Source organism: Pezoporus flaviventris, unplaced genomic scaffold (assembly GCF_033815535.1).
Source record: "Pezoporus flaviventris isolate CSIRO_AGI_PZ_B2104156 unplaced genomic scaffold, CSIRO_AGI_Pfla_v1 ptg000002l, whole genome shotgun sequence".
Lineage (NCBI taxonomy): Eukaryota > Metazoa > Chordata > Aves > Psittaciformes > Psittacidae > Pezoporus > Pezoporus flaviventris.
The window spans coordinates 27891444-27910022 of record NW_026892550.1 but is presented as its reverse complement, the minus strand read 5'-3'; the positions used below and the strand labels follow the sequence as shown (position 1 = coordinate 27910022).

At 38.8% G+C, this 18579-nt stretch overlaps 1 protein-coding gene across 2 annotated transcripts in view; it reads right to left on the bottom strand.

The window, feature by feature from the left end:
• TUSC3 (tumor suppressor candidate 3) overlaps window positions 1-17688 on the bottom strand; it is a 120102-nt gene extending 102414 nt beyond the window's left edge. Inside the window, exon 1 of one of the 2 annotated variants that reach the window (XM_061473181.1) lies at window positions 17472-17688. In XM_061473181.1, the coding sequence (XP_061329165.1) occupies window positions 17472-17594 (123 nt within the window). In that variant the 5' untranslated portion in view covers window positions 17595-17688. The remainder of the gene's footprint in view (window positions 1-17471) is intronic. The other variant, XM_061473173.1, reaches the window with a different exon arrangement.
• Window positions 17689-18579: the final 891 nt, after the last annotated feature.

The following is an 18579-nucleotide window of genomic DNA, read 5'->3' as shown; positions in this document are numbered from 1 at the left end:
TAAAGGAAATAACAAGGGAAGAGAATACAACACCTCAGCACCAGCCGACCGATAACTCGCCCCCCAAGCCCGACCAAGCTCCGACCCATACCTCCTCCCACCCTGCAGTCTACCACCCCTTCCGGCTAACTCCCCGTTACATCCTGGGCATGACGTGCTGTGGTATGGAATACCTCTTTGGTCAGTTTGGGTCAGGTGTCCTGTCTCTGCTTCCTCCTGGCTTCCCCTCCCCCCTGTCAGAGCATGAGGCTCACAAAGTCCTTGGCCAAACCAAAACATCAGTGTTATCAGCTCTGTTCCCGAGCTGAAAGTCAAAACACAGCACTGCACCAGCTACCAAGAAGGAGAAAAATGACTGCTACTGCTGAACCCAGGACATACATGGATCACCCATTATGATGAAAACAAACCAAAACAAAACCACCAAACAACCACCCTTGTAATCTACTTCATGTAATTTAATTAGCTAATCAAGAGACAATATATTATATAGCCCAAAGAGATTCCAGTAAGGGGCTTACACTACATATAAACCATGCTATAAAAGCATGGGTACCATAGCCAGAGTTGGGTAGAAACAGAAAAATAAGCATCCTTCATCAGCACTTTTTCAAGACTTTATGAAAGATTCTCATAATGTCAAAGTTTACATTCTGCACATTCTTTTTTTTCCACTTCAAACAGATGAGCAGAAAAAAAAAAAAGTTAAAACTGAACTCCAACAAAGCCATAACTGAGATGTAAGCAACATTTGCTCAAATTTCATTTAATCATTCTGTAACTTCAGTTTTAAATGCATGAAAGTTACATTAAATCCATACAAAAGATGATCTCCAAAAGCAGGTGGGTAAAACTGTGAAATTATAACATTGTGGTGGCTTGCTGAACACAAGCAGTGAAAAATTCGAAGCGGGATGGGAGAAAAAAGCTCAGGGCACATGGCCTCCTCCAGTATTTGGTTACAGTGATTCCATATCCAACTAAGAGCAGCAAGGGTAATGAGAGAAACTGTTGCCAAAAAGAGGCCTTGCCAAAAAGGGCTGTAACCCTTTTACTGAGCTCTTATGTTCTCTTACCTTTTTTTTTCCATGCCCGTTATTTACATTAAACCCAGGTCCTTGTTTCAATAATGTGAAGCTTAAAATCTTCATAAAGAGGGAAGTTAGAACTAAAGTTGGATAGGGATGTTAAGGATAACAGGAAGGGATTCTATACGTACATTGCAAACAAAAGACAGACTAGGGACAACACAGGCCCTCTCAGGAGGCTATCAGGAGAACATCTGCTACCCTGGATTTGGAAAAGACTGAGGTTCTGAATAACTTCTCTACCTCAGTCTTCACTGGCAAATGCGCTGACCACACCACCCAAGTCTTGGAAGGCAGACGCAGGGACTGTGGGAATGATGACCCTAGGCCCACTGTAGGAGAGGATCTGGTTCGAGACCATCTTAAGAACCTGAACATGCGCAAGTCCATGGGACCTGATGAAATCCATCCACGGGTCCAGAAGGAGATGGCAAATGAAGTTGCGAAGCCGCTAGCCATCATATTTGAGAAATCATGGCACTCAGGTGAAGTTCCCAGTGACTGGAAAAAGGGAAACGTAACCCCCATTATCAAGAAGGGGAAAATGGATGACCTGGGGAATTACAGACCTGTCAGTCTCACCTCCGTGCCGGGCAAAATCCTAAAGCAGATTCTCCTGGAAGGCATGTTAAGGCACATGGAAAACAACAAGGTGCTCGGTGACAGCCAGCATGGCTTCACTAGGGGGAAATCCTGCCTGAGCAATTTGGTGGCCTTCTATGATGGGGCTACAGAACTGGTGGACAGGGGTAGAGCAGCTGATGTCATCTACCTGGACCATGTGTAAAGCGTTTGACACTGTCCCACATGATGTCCTTGTCTCTAAATTAGAGAGACATCAATTTGATAGGTGGACCACTTGGTGGATAAAGAACTGGCTGGATGGCCACACACAAAGAGTTGTGGTCAATGGCTCAACGTCCATCTGGCAACCAGTAACGAGTGGTGTCCCTGTGGAATCGGTGTTGGGACCAGTCTTGTTCAACATCTTTGTCGGTGACATGTACAGTGGGATTGAGTGTGCCCTCAGCAAGTCTGCCGATGCACCAAGCTGTGTGGTTCGGTTGATATGCTGGAGGGAAGGAATGCAATCCAGAGGGACCTTGACACACTTGTAAGGTGGGCTGATGCCAACCTCATGAAGTTTAACCATAACAAGTACAAGGTCCTACACCTGGGTCAGAGCAATCCCAGGAACAGCTACAGGTTGGGCAGGAGAAGGACTTGGGGGTGTTGGTTGATGAGAAAATGAACATGAGCCAGCAGTGTGCGCTCACAGCCCAGAAAGCCAACCGTATCCTGGGCTGCATCAAAAGAAGCATGACCAGCAAGTCGAAGGTGATCCTGCCCCTCTACTCTGCCCTTGTGAGACCTCACCTGGAGTATAGTGTGCAGTTCTGGTGTCCTCAACATAAAAAGGACATGGAACTGTTGGAACAAGTCCAGAGGAGGGCAACGAGGATGATCAGGGGACTGGAGCACCTCTCGTATGAAGACAGGCTGAGAAAGTTGGGGCTGTTCAGCCTGGAGAAGAGAAGGCTGCGTGGAGACCTCATAGCAGCCTTCCAATATCTGAAGGGGGCCTATAGGAATGCTAGGGATGGACTATTCATTAGGGACTGTAGTGATAGGACAAGGGGTAATGGATTAAAACTTAAACGGGGGAAGTTTAGATTGGATATAAGGAATAAATTCTTTACTGTTAGGGTGGTGAGGCACTGGAATGGTTTGCCCAGGGAGGCTGTGAATGCTCCATCCCTGCTAGTGCTCAAGGCCAGGCTGGACAAAGCCTTGGGTAGCATGGTTTAGTGTGAGGTGTCTCTGCCCATGGCAGGGGTGTTGGAACTAGATGATCTTCAGGTCCTTTCTGACCCTAACTATTCTATGATTCTATGAAAAAAGGGCACAACACCTTTCATCCTCCTCTATGAAAAAAATGCAGAATATTACTAAAGGAATCTACACTACCAGCAGGTCCTTGGAATCCTAGAAGCGTGTTTTTGAGAAGTTTAGAATTTCCTTCAATTTATTAGTTGACATAAACTTCACAGCCCAAGTACTATACAGAAGTAATGACCAAAATCACTCATTATTTGGACTGTTGCTTTTCAGAACAACTGTTATTACAGTATATATAATATTACATACTCATTCATAAAGCAGCTAAATATCTGGATGTATTATTCTTCCTACATTTCCTTAAAAGGTAATGTTTAACATAGCACAACATTAATAAATTACTGTTAAAAAAATTACAGATAGTACCTCAAAAGAAATAAGAGTAAGCTGGTTTTGTCTGACCATGTGCACCCCTCTATATTTGATGGACTTCTACTGTACATTCAATTTCCTTTGATTTCATGAAATTTCATAGCATATCAAATAAAATTTCGTAGATCCTTATGACTGCAGGTTTTACAGTGCTTCTGCAGATTGACAACACCTATCATAAGCACTTACAGCACAATTTTTTTTTTTTTTTCAAAAAAATTAAACTAACTAAATTTAACACTTATTACCTGCTACTAAGCCATAAAAATATCAAAATCCTTAAATTTACATAGCTGAACTGGCCAAAAGGTGGGCTTTTCAAGTAGCCTCTTTTTTTTTATTTAACTGAAGGCTTCTAAAGCTTCTGTATTTACAGAATTGCATAGCATAGAGCAGAAACAAACAAACAAACAAAAAAAACCTGTTACTTTTTCCAAAAGGAATTAATAAGATTTTGCACTGCTATACCTCAACCCCCCCCCCCCCCAAAAAAAAAAAAAGAAAAATATCAATTTAACACATCCTTTTCATGGCTAGGAAAAGGAAAAAGCGGGAACAAAGGGAAGTGCCAACCTTTCCATTTTATAAAATGGACAAATAACAAAAGAAGATTGGGCGATTACAGAGGAAACCAGTTACACTTCTAACAACTGAATTCAAATACCTCAAGTCTCAAGATGATGCTTTAACATCAGCAGCAGTCTTAGCAATGAGTCTCAAGTGGAGAATGTAAGATAGCAATTTTCATCTTTCTACAAGGATATTAAAAAGTAGTACCTTGTTTCATTACTTCACTTTAAATTAGTGAAAGCTCACTTCGGTTTCAACATCAAACTGTTCTCACAATGAACAAAGTAGTTGTGAGCTTTGCTTCTCCAAACAGACGTGCACGTTAAGGGCACTAACAGTACGAATCAAAGTCAATCACCAATATCTACAGCACTTTACATGGGTACCAGCAGCAACACGATGTAGTTAATTTAATGGACAACCTAACCTAAGACAAGAAAAGGCAGGTTCCATAGAAGAGCACACCTCTGCATGGCATGCCACAAAAAAAAAAAAAATCAAATTAATAAAAATTCGACACGATATAAAGGTAAATTCTCAATTTTCTTCTTTGTTAGGACAAACTAACACAGAAGGGTTCAAATGACACAACTGCCTATTCACAAAAGTTCAGATATAAGTTCAAGCTGCTGATTTTTCCTTCTCTCATCACATGCAAAGCAATCCTCTTCCTTCTCTTTCTGGATAAAAAGATGCCACATCAATCAAAGTAGAGTCAGAAATACTAGGCAAGGAATAAAATTTTGAAGGCATCAAAATTAATTGAGTGTAAGCTCCACTTTTAAAAACTAGGCAATTTGTATATGCACCCATTATCCCTGTGTGAATATATGTTTCAGAGCAGTATGCCTGCTAATACTTTTTTTGAACTTCTTTTGATCACGACTCACATACTTCATTGTAAGAAAAATCTTCATCCTCACATTATTTCACTGTCATTTTATTACTAACAGTTACTCATACATTCTTTCCATCTCTGACATTTATTCTCTACAGTTTTATTGTATTATTCCACCCTTTTATTGGTCACTTTGTCAGTTTCCTAGCAATTTCCATTTCTCAGGGGGAAAGGACAAAAAAACCCCACACCCACAAAAATATGATAGAACCATTAAATTTAGCATTCTTCTTCTCTGTGACTAATACCTCCACATTTTCAAGCAACAGAACCTTTTACAAAGCTTTCCTTTTTTCTCTGTCAGCCACCTAGATGAAATTCTTGAATACTTGCAATTACCCATACATTAAGGGACAGCAGTACTACACAGTTCCTTGAGCAGCAGTTCCTTTCATCAGAATACTATGTTCCCTATAAAGTCATTCATTAGAAGACAAAGGACAACAGTGCTAAGTTCATGAATGAATTCTGTGGTTCAACAGGAGGTAGACAATCTCTAGTGATAGATAAAGCCCTTAATCCTTTTAGGATAAAGGATTAAGCATAAAATTTAGCATAAAATAATTACCTTGTAGTTTCAGATCTACTTAAGTAGTTTCAGGAAAGACTATTTATGGATACCAGCACGTAATTCTGATATAAATAAAAAAAAAGTGCAACTAGTAAGAGTAAAGCAGAGGTTCATTGTTGAATACTAAATCAAGACTGTACAAGTGGTCAGGAAGCTTTAACGCAAATGGTGTAAGTATGTTAAGAAACTGCCATTTAAACACCCATACTCGGCATTAATTTCTGTGTTGAATATTAAAAAAAAAAATCAGGTACTTTATAGTAGATAGCTCAATAACTCACGTTAAGGAAACTGGAAGTGGAACTGATGTCTACACTTGAAAAATAAAAATTTACTGTAAGCATTTACCAAAATAACACTGCATTCCCATAAACATGGACATATCATGTCTAAATTTTTACCTTCCAAAATCAACTTTCAAACTAACATGAAATCAAATTCCTAAAGGTCTATGCATTTTTCCATTCTGAGAAAAAAGTGACTATAGATCTAATGACAACACACAGCTGAGAGTGCCTCTCTAAGCTAATTTTAAAGCATATTCTTTTAACTCTTTATGGACTCAAAATTCACTGTAAAGACTTGAGTTAAAATATGTTTCTTCTAAAACATTTTTACTATTAAAACATTTCATTAAATTCAGTAAAAGTTCCATTTTTACTTCTTGGGAGAAGTACAAACTCCAAATTACTTTGGAAAACAAAGCTGCTGTATCAGCTAATTAACTTGTAATTTTCTCCCTTACAGCAAGCAAGCTTAAGTTCTGCATGACAGCACAGTGCCTTCATTGCTCAAAAAAAAATGATGCTGCTATAACTGAAGAGCTTCAGCTAGATTTTTAAATCACTTAAGATACATGCCAACAGACTAATACACTAACATAATAATGATTACATCACTTGAACATCGTGGGACAAGAAAAATGCTATTAATGATTAAAATTCTACTTTCTATGAAATTATGTCTTCTGAATATGCACTATACACTTGGACTTACAATCTCTACAACACAGCTCACCTGAGGCTCTTGTAAAATGACCATACCTAAGGCATCAGTGTATTTAACCTAAATTTATGAAGGGGCTGGGGGTGGAAATATCATTCCGTTCTTACACAGGTGAAACTGTCCATTAGTACTGCGACTGATGGCACTACAGGTTGCTCAACCTCCACCAACATTTCAACTAAAAGCCTAGAGTAGGATGACTTCAGGCCTCATTGTTTTCTTGTGTAGCCCACTTACCAACATGTTTTCTACAATATAACATATTTTGCACAGAAATACATTTATCAGCTTTAGTGCCTCTCCCACATCTAGCATTCCATTAAAACTAAGTCAAATATGGTGATATCTGACCACCCATAGATTAAATCATACACCACTACAGTCTTGTGCTGTACTCTCTTTTGCTTGGTATCTGTAGATGTAACACAGTACTTAGCTTAACTAAGACACAGAAAAGCAGTTAGCTGAGGAATCTGGATCTACAGCAAACAGGAAAAAAAAAAAAATAAAGAATTGAGACAAGGGCTAACAGTTCCAGATTTGAACAAGCTTCTCCTGCCTCCCACCAGGTATTTACAACTCAGATTTTGTGCAATCTCCCTTCCTCAACATTCTTGTAAAATATAAACAGCGTGGAAGAGCACTAGAAAAATGCTGATTTGAACACCTTTATGTTACCAGCAAGGTCTCCATTACTTATAAATATTCAAGGCTGGTACTCTGAGCACTGGGCATACTGCACTCTACACTTGTTTCCTTCAGCTACCTCCACTGACAAAAGCAATTGAAACTGAGGAGGTGATAGCAGTTTAAATGGAGAAAATGAGTGCACAGAGGTTATCCTGAAGAACCCTCGCTACTTACAAGTAACCTTGATTTCTTTCACTGCCCTCCATGTGTTCCCCAACTTCAACGTTTGGCAGGCAGCACTCAACGTCCAGATGGTGGACAAGTAAACCTACTTGAACAGATTGTATTACAATGTTTTATACTGTACAGTTATTGGATTAAATGTATAAATAGCTGTGAGAACCCAGAACTATCCCTCTTTTGAATGATTATCATTCAGCTAGAAAATCATCTTCTCTCGTCACTCCTTCGTGGCCCAGTGAATCCTGCAACCTCCACAGAAACTGTGGCTGTGCAAGAGGGAAGTTTGACTAGATCCGTATCAGTGAGTAGTGCAATGCAAATTAATGGATCTGCAGAGCAAAATAGCTGGTGCTGAAATCTTAATTATCCCACCCTGCAGGATTTTGCTTCAAACTAATTCTAAACTGGTTCCATGGATCGATTAGTAATTGCACTGCATTACCTGCATTTCGGGAGTGCACACTTAAGCTTAATTTCAGTAATAGAATCCAGCTCACACACTCAGAGACTATTTCAGAGTGTAAACAAAACAGGGCAAAAGCAACCAATACACTTCACAGCAGGAACCTGCTTTCTGAATTAAAATAACGCAACCACCTCAAGGGGATCTAAGCACCCAGAGGAGCACACAGACAAGTGTTTAGGGTACTTTATGTGATGCAGGGTATCATTTCCCAGAAATCAAATGAATATCAACTACTCCCTCTGCCAGTTTCCCAGACATACTCCAACCACAATGCTACTGTGTAAAAGCTTGAGATGTCACATTTCATTGACAAAACATACTGTGAATGCTACAAGTTCATAGCACACAATCACTTCTTAAGATGTTCAGTTTCTGTGTACAGAATGGGCTAATCCACAAAATGCTAAATCAGATCAGGATTGCTCTTCCATATTTACAAAATCAGAACCTCAGGTGGCCATTACTTTTAAAGAAATTGTATATTAGCAGCCTCCAGAACCAGTATACAATTACATGAAAGCATTTTGGATGGAAATTTTACTTTGAAAGCCACATTCTGCTTGAGGTCTGGTTAAAGCACTTTACAGGATCAAGGTCTAGAATTACAGGAAGACAGAAAATCACAGCTGTCAACACCAAAGTAAATGATACTTCATATAGACCTGGACAAATATGTGTGTGTAAATCTATCTGTGTTGACTGATTTATCCAGCTTAGAAGAAACAAACAAAAAATGAGAAAGCCTACCACGCATTTTAGGTGGAAAATGATCAGCAATGTCCCAAAACAAAAAAGCATAAAGGAAATGAAAACCAATGACAATATCTGGAGCCTGTCCAGTGAATATTAATCATGTTTTATCTTAGTTTCCAAACAAATTGTCCACTAAAGAAGTTAGCGTACTGCTATTAATAAACAGAGATTTGACAAAAGCTTACATATAAGAGCTTCTATGAACACCTAGAAGAGAAAGTATCTCAACAACAGACAAAATAGTTACTTTAGTATTAATGTGTGATTCCTGTCAATTTCTAACAATTTCTGTCTCACCACTCAAAGCACTGTCACACTGTCAACAACTGAAACTATGTGCTGCGGACAAGTAAGAGGCATAACAGTCCTAACCTGAATTTGGATTAAACTGCCTCAAACTGGTGTCCTCCTTGAAATTCCAACAGAATTCCCGCCATTCCCTTTCCATTTCGGTTGGAAGCTTTGGTAGAAATCAGGCATAGAACTGAAAGATGAAAAAACTTGCAACAAAATGTATAAAAGCTGAGCCATCATATGGTTACTGAGAGTACAAACCATAAGTTATATAGAAGATGGATGCAAAAATAATACAGAATTCAGACAACTTGGCACTACCAGTTTCTATCCTCTAACTGATTTCTAAAAGATTTAAGGACCATCAATTCTGAGTACATTTGTTCATTGAACTTGGCTTCTCTTAAATCTTAATAACTAAACCTGGTAAACATTTTTACTATTTTTTAAGTCAAGAGCATGTAACATTTCCTTAAATAAAAAGAATACTGTTAAAACAATTTTCTGACCGTAATTATCAAATATCACCATCTGAACTTTGTGATAACTGTAATAAAAGGACACATCTAAATAGCATTACCAAAATATTCCTGCTGGATCAAAACTATATTTGTTATGATGATCAAAACTTGTCTATTTAGAAGTGCATGTATCTTAATGTTTTTAAATATATTTACATACAGTTTGTGTGGCATCATATTTCACAGGCACTTTGCCTCAAATTCAGATCAACTGCTCATAGAAAAGAAAAAGCTGATCAGATTCAACATGCGTACATGATCAGGTCACTCATTAAGCAAGACACATTTCAGCATGAGGTTAAGTTTGAAGAACCTAGGACTTGCTGAGACAACTTGCAGGAGGAATCTGGTTACTAATGAAGTTTTATGTGCCATTAACAGCAATTCCATTTAAGGCATACGGCTGGTAGCGGATAAGAAGAAATCTTACCAACTTCAGTCATCCATCACCATAAAGACTGATCCACTTCAAACTGATTTTTGCAATAACCAACCACTGGATACATAGATAGCTTGAAACCCCTTTTACAGTATAATGGCAACATAAATGGCAGATAAAAATATAAAACTTTTATTTTTTTTTTTTTAAATGAAGTCAGGTACAAGCATAACAGCAAATAAAAAGTTTCATTTCCTTATACTTTCACAGTTAAAGGTCTCATTTAGTGTCATATTTACCTATTTACATACCCCATTAACTCTGTAAGTCTAGTTATTGCAAGAAAAACTTCTAAGACTACTTTAAAAAAATAAAGCAAGATAGCATCACAGAGATCACTGTATACAAATCTAGAATCTCTGGCAATTGATGGCCTCCTCATTTCTATAGAGCTTTTAACAGTTTTTGTTTTCCCTTATGTACTTTTTCTAACCCCCAGCCTAATCATAATAAAAACCCCCACTTTATCGAAGAAGTTAACTTCAGTAAGTTGCCTTTGTTTTCCAAAGCATGCTATTCAGTGAAATGTGTGATGGGATTTCCATTTAAGTCACCAGGATGTTAATTAATAATACTCTGGGCACGAGGTAAGCACATTTAACTAACTTGTTTTTCACTGGCTAGATCCATGGATAGAAGGCAATGAAGTTTATTAACCACAAGCATCTGCAACATGTAGTAATTCTACTTCATATCCAACTAACAGGTTGCATACTCTACCTGTATAAAAATACTCAGACACCGCAGTAAAGAAAGAAGAATTCTCAATGCTCTCTAGGACTCTGAACGTGCCCTAGCCTTATACACACCAGGCTTTGCAATGAGATTCATTTGCTGAGGTGAGTAGCTCTGGAGAGGAGCAAGATTCAGAACTAGACCCTGTCATACTTGGCCTATGTGAGGCAACTGGATAAGGAAAGTAACTGAACATGCAGATAGCAATAGTAATATGAAATTATTAAAAAGCAGAGCAGAAAACAGTTTTTATCCTTCAAGTGGCAGATGCTATAGCCTGTAACGCTGAAAAAAATTTTGAGTTCAAAAGGTCATTACACAAAGGGACTGCACAACTTTAATTATCACTTATGAACTTGATGTACAAATATTCTATGCAACACAGACTCTGCTAAACCTTAATGGCCAATACGTCTGAAATTCAATAGCAAGTTGCTTCAGATTCAAACGAAAAGAACAAGAAAAAGGAATGGGATGGCATAATTACGTTAATGATTGCAACTGCTGAAAAGAAAAGATGAAGAACTTGGGGTATTCCAAAATGGTATTATTGGATACAATCAGAAGAAGAAAAAAAAGTCCTAACTATCCATAAATCCTATTACACGGGAGAACAGTCTCCCCAGAAAAATGATAGAAGTCCTGCCACCACTGGAGCAATCATGAAGAATTTTTATATGAATAAGCCTGCACTGGCAAGTGTGTAAATCTTTTCCACCTCAAATTTCTCAGATTCTTTTTGTCATCAAATAGTTGTTTTTTTTTTTGTGTAATTCCATCATAAGAAAAGCAATCCATTCAATGCAAGTATCAGTTTGTTTTATCTTTCTTTGAATGTGAAGGACTTGCAATAATAGCATACAAAAATATGAGTTTCTCTATTTCACATGCAGCTTTCAATTTATTTCATGGCAATCCCTCATTACTGGAAGTCTTAACAAAAGGTAGTTATTACATTTTGGTATACAAGACAAACATTAAAGAAGATATTTTTCTATATGTCTAATAATGTCACATAGCATTAGTTGAAAATATAATACTTTTTGTATTATGCCTACTTTCAGATTTATTAGAGCAAGAGGCCTAAAACAAATACCAGGTAAAGTTCCTTTTTTTAGTTCTGATCAGTTCCTTAGCCAATAAAATGTGACCTTCAAAGTGGTTTTAGAAATTAAAAGAACAAAACTGAAAATCCAAAATAGTAACCAAAAAAAACATACACACACACACACACACACAAAAAAGAAAAGAAACCAACTGCCAATGCTTTCCCACTGTAATTGTACCAACTGATTTTTCCAGAGCACTTAGAACTCAAACAAATACAATCTGTATTTTCCATGCATTTGCACAGGATGTGCTGTATAAACAGTTATAGAACAGAACAGGGGAAGAGATCAATTATGCCACTGATCTGTCTTATGACAGCAAAGATGCCAAATGGAGATACCTGGGACAGAAAACTTTCAGTAATCCAATTACAAAATGCTATCAGGCTGCTGTAAGCATCCTTTATTTCACTTATTGTATGCAATCACTGAACACATCAAGGTTTTCTATATAAGAACTGCTAGTTAATTTTAAGTTTCTTTAAAGCTTTAATTACCTAGGAATAGAAGAGATATGAGGGGTTTTGCTGCTTGTAAAAATAAGCAGAAAAATAGAAATTCTTGCAAACACATTTTTTCACTCTTCTTTTTAGGGCAGAGTAGAAAAAAAAACGTTCAGAATTGCATTTACAAAAAATTTTACATTTTCAGCCATGTCTTATTACTGTTATTTCACTTAAAACCCAGGACAGTTATTTTAAAGCTTCAGAGCTTTGAAAAAAACCCTTCTCTCTCTACTGCAACAATAGATGAAATGGCATATTACATAAATGGATACAAACCCTGTACTTAAAATGCAGTCTTCAAAAATGGCTTGAAGCCAAATCTATAGTCAGGACTAAGTTTTCCTTCATAGGTTCAACCTTTCCCACATCACAGTTTGTAATTAAGTTTTTTAAGAGAAGCCTAGATTTAGTGTAACTGCCATTTTCCTGCATGCTATTTCAAAAGCAAAGACATGCAGTGCTCCACAGTCTGAAGACCAAAACCAAAATTTTAAAGTAAGAAGCCTTTATATTCAAGATCAATGATAATACCTATTTTCAATAGATGAATATAAGAAACTTAAGTTCTCATTATCACTATTTTGAAGTAATATCAGACATCCTGAGAAATCAAGAATGTCTCATATTACGTGTGCCATCAAATCTATGCTGAACACTACTCATTCATCATACATCATCTTCTTTTCTTTTTCTCTACTTGCTCTACCACATTTCTTATAGTTTTTTTTCTTTCAATTAAATATGCAGGCAGAACATTGATCAGAAGGAAAGAATACTACAGATCACTGAAAACAGCATCAGGAAACAGGATGAAACTAAGTAGTGCCCTTTTCATTCTGCAGCAACAGACTAGCTCTGAAGGGGCAACCACTGCTACATTCATGGTGAAATACTACCACAAATCAGACTAGGAAATGTACTGTAAAGCAGAAGGTACTATTCTGGCTCCAAGGGAAGAAACATGGTAATAATCATTAATAACCTTGAATAAACAAGTTGGGATTATGTAAACCCCAAAGGAAAACAAGAACACAGGGTGCAGTAACAAGAGGATACTGCCAATCTATCCCAGTTGATTTCACATAAAACAGTGGAAAGTATGTTCACAACTGAAGATACTGTGAGGTAAATTATCACATTTAATACTTAGAGCCTTAAAAAAAAAAACAAAACAAAACCCACAGTTGCTTCTATTTATATGGGGGAGTGGGAGGGGGGACTGGAAAAAATATCAAAAAGCTACTGTTAGTCCCTGTCTAAATACAGATGAGTATATATTAAAAAAAAAAAAAAATCTGCTCTTTATGGCCATGATGAGGACAAAAAAAACAATGAGCTCAAAAATGTAGGGACTGAACAGATAGAAATTTAGGTTAGATCTTTGGTGGGGGGGGGAAACTTTTAACAGTAAGACACAGTAATAGTTTACCTAAGGAAGTTATAACGTCACCACAACTGAAGACTTCTAAGGGCACATCAGTTAGACATTTGTCAGGAGCAATAAAAGCAATGTTGAGCTTTGGGATAAAGGATCAGTTAGATCATCCTTCCAACTCTATCTTCTACATTTTCTCACAACTGGCATTAACTTGTACACCCAGCTGTGAAAAGGGTGAGAAACACAGGAAGGAAAATGTAAGGAACAGTGACAGAGATACAAGACCTGAAATACTTCAAAAATACTCAGCACAAACTAAGGCATTACAGAAACTAATGTTGCAGAAGAGTAAATTACTACAATGCTGTTATATATCATCAGAGTCTTTTTGAGTAGTTTTAAGCTCAACAAGATATTTCAACTTGATGAAGCTGATATGTTGGTCTACACAGATAGCCTTCCTATACTAGATTTCACAGTAACGACAAACTTACCTACAGAAAAATAGCTACTCCAATTGCCTATCAGGGATTTAACTAAGCTTCTGAATCATCTACAAGAAAGCTCAAAAATAAACTTTATCTTCTATGAGAAAAGCTTTTAATATTGCAAAACCAATGTCCTCCTTCTACATGCTTCAGTCAAAAAAAGAAATCTTATGTACTTAAACTGCCCATGCAAAGCAATTTATAATAAAAAGCCAAGTGGTATATTTCAAAGTGTAATATTCTCATTGATTCCTTTCAAACTTTAATGGTCTTTACCCACTTCGAATTTGCATAAGATACATTAAAAGATTCAAAACATGCTTGGGAACATGCCTTACAGAAAATGCATGTATGTTAATACAAATATATTACCTCAAACGCTGCGGAAACAGTGTATTATTATTTTCAAGCATGATGAATATAGTTTCCAACAGAACACTTCTTACTGAGTTACTTGCTACTATTCCATAACCAGGTTACTTTTTTTTTTTACTTCACTTTAAATAAAGGTACTGCTCAACACCAGAATTAAAATCATAAAAGCAGCCTTCAAATCCAGTTAGCTCTTACATGTGAGGCATGGAAGAAAGATACAGGGTTGCTCTTCATCTAACTTCCAAATTATTACATTTTATCTGTGGTCATTTTAAGACAGTCCAATGTTTTCTGTTTATCTCCTCGGTGGTGAAGGCTGCCATGGGTGTTCACAATACAGAAAAGTGAACAACAGGATTAAAGAGAAGCGGTAGGAATGTTTGTATGCTCACATATTCAGATGGACACTCTAGAAATAGCTTCTATTACACCGATGACTAATCATCAACTAATTAAAATACATTATTTAATAGTTATTTACATTTGTACAAATCTAATCAAATCTAACGTGGATCTCAGCACTTTTCAGTAATTTGCCAGAGAAGAAAGTTTCTTTAGTTATCATTAAGCATATTTTACAGCACAGGAAAAGTATTTTAGTCATTTAAGAACTTACATATTTTCCACTCTAAACACAGCTATAACATAGTGTTTTAACAATCAACACAAACAGTTACACTAATGTTCTCTCATTTCCACATTCGTTTTCCTCTACCAGTAAGTCCTTCAAAACATCTAATACCTTAACTCAGTCCTCTCCTTTCTGCAAAGTCATTATTTCCACCTTTGATGCTCATACAACTGAACTGATCCAGAGACCTCATTCAGACTTCATGCATACTTTTCTAGGTAGTCAATGTTAAAAAATAAAAAATAAAAAATTTAAAAAAAATGAAATAATTGTTGTCACCAAGTATAGTTTCTTTGCTTAAGCTCCAGTTTTAACATCACAAGTTCTTCTCATTTTCAAGCTGACTGGGAAAGAAGTTTCCTTTCTCTAACCCTTAACCTCTTTCCAGACAACCACTCCAATAAAGATACACTCAAATCAAATAGGAAAGAGGAAACAGAGATGTGAATTCTTTTTATTTCACAAGATATACATTTTAACCCTACTACATTAGCCCTTGGGTGTTCACTTCAAAACAATTCACTGTATGTCCAACAATTTTTCCAACTTCCATGAAAGCTATGGCAATTTTACCAGTCTTTGCATAGAACTTGGGTTCACTTTACACATGTAATCTCCACTATCTTTGCCTTTTACCACTGTACTTCTGGACAGTACTGTTACAGCACAAGACGCTGTGCTCTTTCAATTCATATAATTTTACTCGGAACAGTTTTAAAATGCTACTTCTAAGCTGCTTACTGTAAGAAAGCTTCAGCTATCTCGCTAGCACAGCTGGCACTCCCTATGAAAGGGTCAACAAAAGTTGCAATGCCAGCACATCACAGTACAAGAGAATGAACATTAAACACATTTTATTGAAAAATGTATATATTAAGAAAGTTTTGAAAATAAGTTAATTATAGCAGCAGAAGAGCAACACATTACTATCTACTCTTACCAGAGAGAGTAGAAAAGAGAACGTACGGAGTAAAGGTTTATGTTTTTTACATTGATACCCAAGGGATTTAGCTCAACATTCAGGTTATTACTTAAATCTGGGAAGACCACAGAGTCACACTGCTATTTACACATTTAAATAAGGATTTTGCATACTAAATTTGGTCTTGTAAAATCACAGAATATCCTGAGTTGGAAAGGACTCAGAAGGATCACTGATCTACACAGGGCAACCTACAAGCTAAATCATATACCTAAAACCATTGTTCAAAAAATTCTTGAACACTAATAAGCCATGACCACTTCCCTGTGGAGATGTTACAGTGCTTGACCAGCCTCTCAGTAAAAACTTTTTCCTAATATCCAATCTGAACTTCTACTGAGACAGCTTTAAGCCATGCCCTCAAGTCATGTCACTAGACACCAGAGGAAAGACATCAGCACCTCCTTCTCTGTGATCCCTCATTTTACTTCTTTGGCCAATAAGCCTTAGTAACCTACATAGTTCTTTAATGGAAAGCCAAACAAATTTTTAATCATTCTCCTATATGAGCAGATAGTTCAGAGAGGACCTGTTAGCAAAATTGTTCCTTCCCTCTCTTCCACCATCACAAAGCACAAGTTCTCTGGCAACACTAACAGCTGCAAAGTAATAAAAAATTCTACAGTTCAGTACAGTTATCCCCTCCCCTATGCAAAGTTACAGAGCAGCTGTAAAGAGACTGTACTGATTGGCCTAGCACTTGCTATATGACAACCTGGCCTGAAAACGAGGACAAGCTAGGGAGCGAAGTGTTGTAAGATCTAGTAGCACTGAAACTGGACAAGTTAATACTTACACTATGCATTTCTTCACATTCCCTTTCTAAATGCTGAAGACAGATTTTTGCTACCAAAACAGTTACAACTGCCCCATCCTCCAGATCTCTCTTACCCAGAAGTCATCCTGAAGAGAGTACCAGCACCCACACCGTACATGCACACACCTGCTGCCACAGCTTCAGTCTTATTAACTTAAGGCATGTATTTTATTTTTCCACCACAAACACGGGATTTAACATCATTCTCCTAACGCCTCGCCGCAGGCCAGCGCTCCTCACCCTCGGCTGGCTGCAGAGGCACCCGAGGCCCACCACGGAGGCCAGCCGAGTGCAGCACGGTGCTCCTCGCCTTCATCTGCTCAAAACCCGGGAGTTAAAGGCCCAACACAAATGGCAACCGCCTGGGCTGGGACATCACACTGGGGACCGCGAACCCGGCGCTGCGCACTCCCGCAGCAGCGCTGCCTCCCGCTGCCCTGGAGACGCTACCGGCCATCTTCGGCGGGGCAGGGCCAGCGGCGCCCCCTCCGCGCTGGGGAGGGAAAAGAGTAGAGACGAGACCGCGGAGCAAGAGGGCGCCTGGCGCCGCGACGGGAGGAGAGCGGGGCAAGCCGGGCTCAGGGAGCCGGGCGGAGGGGGACGCCGCGGGTGCCCGAGGAGCTGACAAGGGGGAGGCAGCGCAGTGGGGCAACCCCAGCGCCTCAGCCTAGCGCGATGGTGAAAGAAGCGAACGTTTCTACCTCCTTCTTTTTCTGTCCTCCCCCTAGCTGGCCGCAGAGAAGAAGCAGCAGCAAGAGGAGGAGGCAGCTCCCGGCCGGCAAGCGCAGCAACAGCCGCCGCGGTGCCCTGGTACTCAGCGCCATGTTCCCCCCGCCACTCAGCCGCTGCCCTCCGCCGGCGCGCACCTGCGGCACCGCTGCCTACCTCCTCCCCGCTGATGGGCTCTGGCTCTGACCAATCGCGTCGGCCCGGGGACGCGGAGGCTCTTGGGAAATGTAGTTCTCCTCCGGCCGGCCTCGCCGCGTGTTTTCCGATGCTATTCGAAGCCGACTGTGGTGGTGGGCTGTGTCCGGCGGCCGTGAGGTGGCCTTGGTGAGGGGCGCGCGGCGGGAGGCCACACTCTCAACCCCGCACGCAGGTGATGTATGATGGAGACTTGCTGTCAGCTTTGGCATCGGCAGTATATCATGCCAAGGCTATAGCTCCAGAAGCACTGATGTTCCCTGGCAAGGGAATGGATATTTCCATCCAGCTGGGGTTGGGGTGGCCGGCTTTACCTGCTGCTCCAAATTTCCTGCCACAATTGCGTGAAACACAAAGTGAAATTGTGAATCCAGGGTGTTAAAAAAAAAATAATAATCCAAGTACTCACTTTATGCTACATTAGTTACCTGCACACATCTGTGGTGAAGACTCAGAAGATGAAACCATTTCTTCGGCAAATTTATCACTCAAAAATGTTATAAATTTTATAATCAAAACAGCATTATAAAGCTGAGGCACTGAAAGTATTCAAAAAATCTGTTTATTTTGTACACAGAGTTTTTAGATGATGTTTTGATTGTTATATATGCTAATTTTATATGGCTGATGTGTTAGCACTGAGTATTCAAAACAGGAAACGGGCAATTGTGTTCCTTTCGGCTATGTTTGCAGTGTGACTTTCAGAAGTTACTTATATCCATAGGAATTGTAGATCATATTCAAATAATCTACCAGACACTTAATAGGTTCAAGAGAGTTCAGACTGTTATGCACATCCGCCAGATTCTGTCACTGGACAATAATAATAATAAAATGGTATGCAACCTGGCCCCTGCTTATCAAGTATTTAGGAAGGATGGCCCA